The following is a 4,206-nucleotide window of genomic DNA, read 5'->3' as shown; positions in this document are numbered from 1 at the left end:
CGGGGGAGGGTAGGGGGGCGAGGAGAAGCAAGATGGCAGCTTCCTTGTGGCTGAGCTGCGGCGGCAAGAGGGTGGCGAGGCTGCTGCTGGGGGGGCGGCCAGTTTCGGGCGCTGGCGTGTCTTTCCCCGCTCGAGGAGGCTGGAGGCGTCTGCACGGAACCCGAGAGCTACTGGGTGAGTGATGGGCTGGATCCTGCACCCTTCGGTGTTCGTCGGGTGCCTGTGCCGTTGGCCTGCTGCAGGTGTGTGTGGAGGAGCTGCGACGTTAAGTTAGGGATGAGGGTTGGTGGTGCTGGGGGAGAAGTAAAGGCTACGCAAGGTGGTGGGGAGGTGTGAGTGCCTGGTGTTACCAGGTCGGTGTGTAGAGTGGCAGGGCAGTTGGTGTACTGAGCTGGAGAGACTGAGCAGCAATGACCGATTGGGAAGCGGATGAGAGGCTATGGAGATGGGTTAGTTTGGTAGAGTGCTGTTTGGTTTGGTCTTGAGGTACTGCAAGTACATCAGGAAGGGTATGGGCTGATGGGAGAGAATTTGGAGAGGCGTGAGAATTATTAAAGGTCTAGAAAATGTGATCACTGAGAAAAAACTGAAGGAACTGGAGTCTAGAGAGGAAAACAGATTGATGGGAGATTAGGCCTTCAAATATGTAAATAATCTGTTGTGGATAAGGGAAAAAGTGCTTACAGTTGAAAATAGTTGAGTGTTTTCTAGGTGTAAGTATAGTTAAGTGTTGAAAGACAGAGTTTTTGGGTTTGGGTGTTCGTTCCCCCCCAATGCTTGGAGATTCCACCACCTTTCTGTCATCTGTTTATTCTACAAGTAATGTTTTAAGTAGCCGGAGGAGGGCATGGAAGCTATATTTTATGTAATTCTTCTTTTTTTTTTTTAAATGGAGAAATGGAGTTTGACTTTATTACTTGCATGTCTAGCATACATTGCTACATAGAAGTCAACCTATGAAGTTATGGCAACAGCCTTTCAAGATACTTTTTCTCTTCTCAGGAGTTTGTTGTTACAGAATTACCAGGCAGATCTTCTACTTACCTTCCATATTTTCCTCTAAGAGATGTGGGAAGGGTTTTGGATACCCACATGAAATGTGATCGTTTCTTTCCCTCTTGATCTGTTAGTTGCAACTTGTAAAACATAAACAATAATGAGGTGCATTTTTATTAGGTCCTGGTGTGATACTGAGCGTAAAATACCTGAACTCTTTGTTTTTTAAGTGCACTTATAAAGAAGTGAGGTTTTGCTAACCTTGTGTAATAAAGCTACATGCATTTTAAAATAAAACTCAGTAGTAATTTAGAGACTTGTTAATCATTGCATTTTAGATGTCAGTATACCCTTCTTTCCAGCACCTGTTGTCTTTGCTGCTTTGCAGTATGAAAATCTTTTCCTCTGCAAAATGTGCTGTGTATGATATAGGGAAGGCCATCCATGTTCTTGAAACAAGTGTTATTTATCTTTCAGATTTTATTAGAGAAAAATTGCTTCCTTCTTCATAAAATATGTTTGTCTTTTTGTCCAATGCAGGATTAGCTATGTCTACATTAGTGTTATTGTCTAACTCCTTAAAGACCTCTTGTTTACAGTCCTTCCAGGCAATCTATTGTAGTACTTTTTATCTTTATGGTGAGAAAGGCTTATTTAATATATAGCTGGAGTTAAATTATTAATTTTGTGTATGGAAATCAGTGAAATCTTTTCTTCCTTACAGTAAGCTTTTATGTATTAAGGTGGATATATCACACCTTTAACTTGTTCAGGCTTTCCTCATTGACTTGTTTCTTTGAACCCTCAGTATTCCTTACTGCTTTTCAAGGTGGTGCATATCTCAGTGACACCAGTTTTCTTAAATATTTATTGTAGTCTCTAAAATGAAAACAAAGAGAAAAGTCATAACTTCTCTGGTGAAATACAACTCTTTTGGCAAACTCACTCTTTGTTCCTAGTTTGAGAATTTAAAGGTAAGTCAGTTTTATTTTAGTATTAGTTTTATTTCTCCACTTTTCTGTTTCTGAAAATGCCAATATTTGAAGCATCAGTTCATGTGGATATAGTTTTGTTGTTTCACTTTAGTTTTTTGCTTCTCTATGTGTTTCTGTCCCTCTCTGTGGTGGTGGTAGGGGAGGGAGAAAGCTGCTTTGCATAGTCAAAACAATTAATTCAGAATTTAATTCCCAGTTTGTTGGTTATAAGGCAGGAAGAAAAATAGAATGAACCTTTATGTTGGAGGTCTGTCAACTTTTCTTTGGTTTTAATGTTTCTTAATCTTATCATTGATGTCAGGTTGGAGTAAATCTTTAAATTCTCTACTGACTACAGAGTATGGCTTAAGAAGGTATGAAATATCTCTCCGGTGGAGCACATTCAAGCATTTGTCTTCAGTTCATTGCAGGTTTTTTGGTTTGACAATGCTGTAGCTGTTCCCATGTCAAAGGAGGTCAAAAAGAAGCAACGAACCTGTGTTATGCTGAATAAGCTTAAGTACAAAATTCACAGTCAATGAGATTCTCAGATTGTAGTTAATAGGATATTAGAGAAGTCTACCAGTCTGCTCTTCTCTTAAAGCTCTGCTCTTCAGTCTGTTTGATACACAGCCTAAATAAGCATTGAGTCTCTTCATGGAGAAGGAAGGAGGCAGGAATGTCATGCCCAGACTCAGCTTGATTCTTAAAATGTGTCACCAAGAACAAATTCTCTCAGATACACGGAGGGTTTTCTTTAAAATAGCAGCTACTGTTTATGTGAAGTTTTTCTAAGTCTTCCTCCTTTTTTAATCAGATAGTTGATATGTAATAACACAGTTACTGTTGATAGTAAAATTAATAGATGGTGACTGGGAGTTCAGAACTTTCATATGCTCATGGCTCTAAATTCTATTATGCTGTCTTTGAATCATGGAATCATTAAGGTTGGAAAAGACCTCTAAGATCATCGAGTCCAACCGCCAACCCAACACCACCATGCCCACTAAACCATGTTCCTAAGCGCCTCATCTACGTGTCTTTTAAATACTTCCGGGGATGGTGACGCAACCACTTCCCTGGGCAGCCTGTTCCAATGTTTAACCACTCTTTCAGTAAAGAAATCTTTCCTCATGTCCAATCTAAACCTCCCCTGGTGCAACTTGAGGCCATTTCCTCTGGTCCTATTGCTAGTTAGGATTAGCTAGTTACTTCACAGAGTGCTTGTAAGGACTGCCTATATAATGCAACTAACCTACATGAATGCAACAACTCCTTTTATTAGCATTTTTTTTAATTTAATGATGGAAAATACTATTTGGTGAAGGGAATTGCTTTTTTTTTAGAGACATATTTAAGCCTGTTTTTTGGATGTGTATGGTCATTAAATGAAAAGTGACTAAAATAGGTTTGAAAGGAGACCATTGTTCTTGTGTATCTGTTGCTGAACTTCTTTGAACATATGCATCTCTATGCATGAGCATTAAATGAATGGAGAGGTTGGTGAGCTTGTGTGACAGTGTGCTCCCCTGCCCAACCTGATCTTTATCTCCTGTAACTCTGCTCAAGGAATAACTACTGGGGTGGTCGTTAATGGATGCTGATAGTGATAGCTGTCCATTCAAAGTGGATTCGGGAGCCAGATAACAACACAGTAACCAAGGGCTATTGTGAGAAATACACCCACCTAACCACAGTTATCAGTATGCAAATATGACTGAGTCAATCATCTTACCCCTATAAATAGTGAGCAGCCCAAGAGCCCTTTGAGCTCTTCTGCACAGCAGTGGGCTGCATGATAGGATCCCCCCCTTGAGTAGGGATGCCTCTCAAGCTTACATGAAATCATAGAATAGTTTGGGTTGGAAGGGACCTCTAAAGGTCATCTAGTCCAAACCCCACTGCAATGAGCAGAGATGTCTTCAACTAGATCAGGTTGCTCAGAGCCCCACCCAATCTGACCTTGAATGTTTCCAGGGATGGGGCATCCACCACCTCTCTGGGCAACCTGCTCCAGTGTTTCACCGCCCTCAGCATTAAAAATTTCTTCCTTTATATCTACTCTAAATCTACCCCCCTTTAGTTTAAAGCTGTTCCCCCTTGTCCTGTTGCAACAGGCCCTGCTAAAAAGTTTGCCACCATCTTTTTTATAAGCCCCCTTTAAGTACTGAAAGGCTGCAATAAGGTCTCTCTGCAGCCTTCTCTTCTCTAGGCTGAACAACCCCAACTCTCTCAG

The 4,206-nt window shown here is 40.9% G+C and overlaps 1 protein-coding gene across 1 annotated transcript in view; it reads left to right on the top strand.

Annotated features, from left to right (window-relative positions):
- The first annotated feature begins 25 nt into the window (after positions 1-25).
- The window catches only part of PDHX (pyruvate dehydrogenase complex, component X), a 58,994-nt gene continuing 54,813 nt past the window's right edge, over positions 26-4,206 (top strand). The window contains exon 1 of the mRNA XM_009324668.1: positions 26-174. Within this exon, the coding sequence (XP_009322943.1) occupies positions 33-174 (142 nt within the window). The 5' untranslated portion in view covers positions 26-32. The remainder of the gene's footprint in view (positions 175-4,206) is intronic.

The sequence above is a fragment of the Pygoscelis adeliae genome, unplaced genomic scaffold, assembly GCF_000699105.1.
Source record: "Pygoscelis adeliae isolate BGI_AS28 unplaced genomic scaffold, ASM69910v1 Scaffold225, whole genome shotgun sequence".
NCBI classification, from domain to species: Eukaryota; Metazoa; Chordata; class Aves; order Sphenisciformes; family Spheniscidae; genus Pygoscelis; species Pygoscelis adeliae.
Note: the sequence above shows the minus strand (reverse complement) of the source record. Positions and strands in the feature narration are given on the sequence as shown.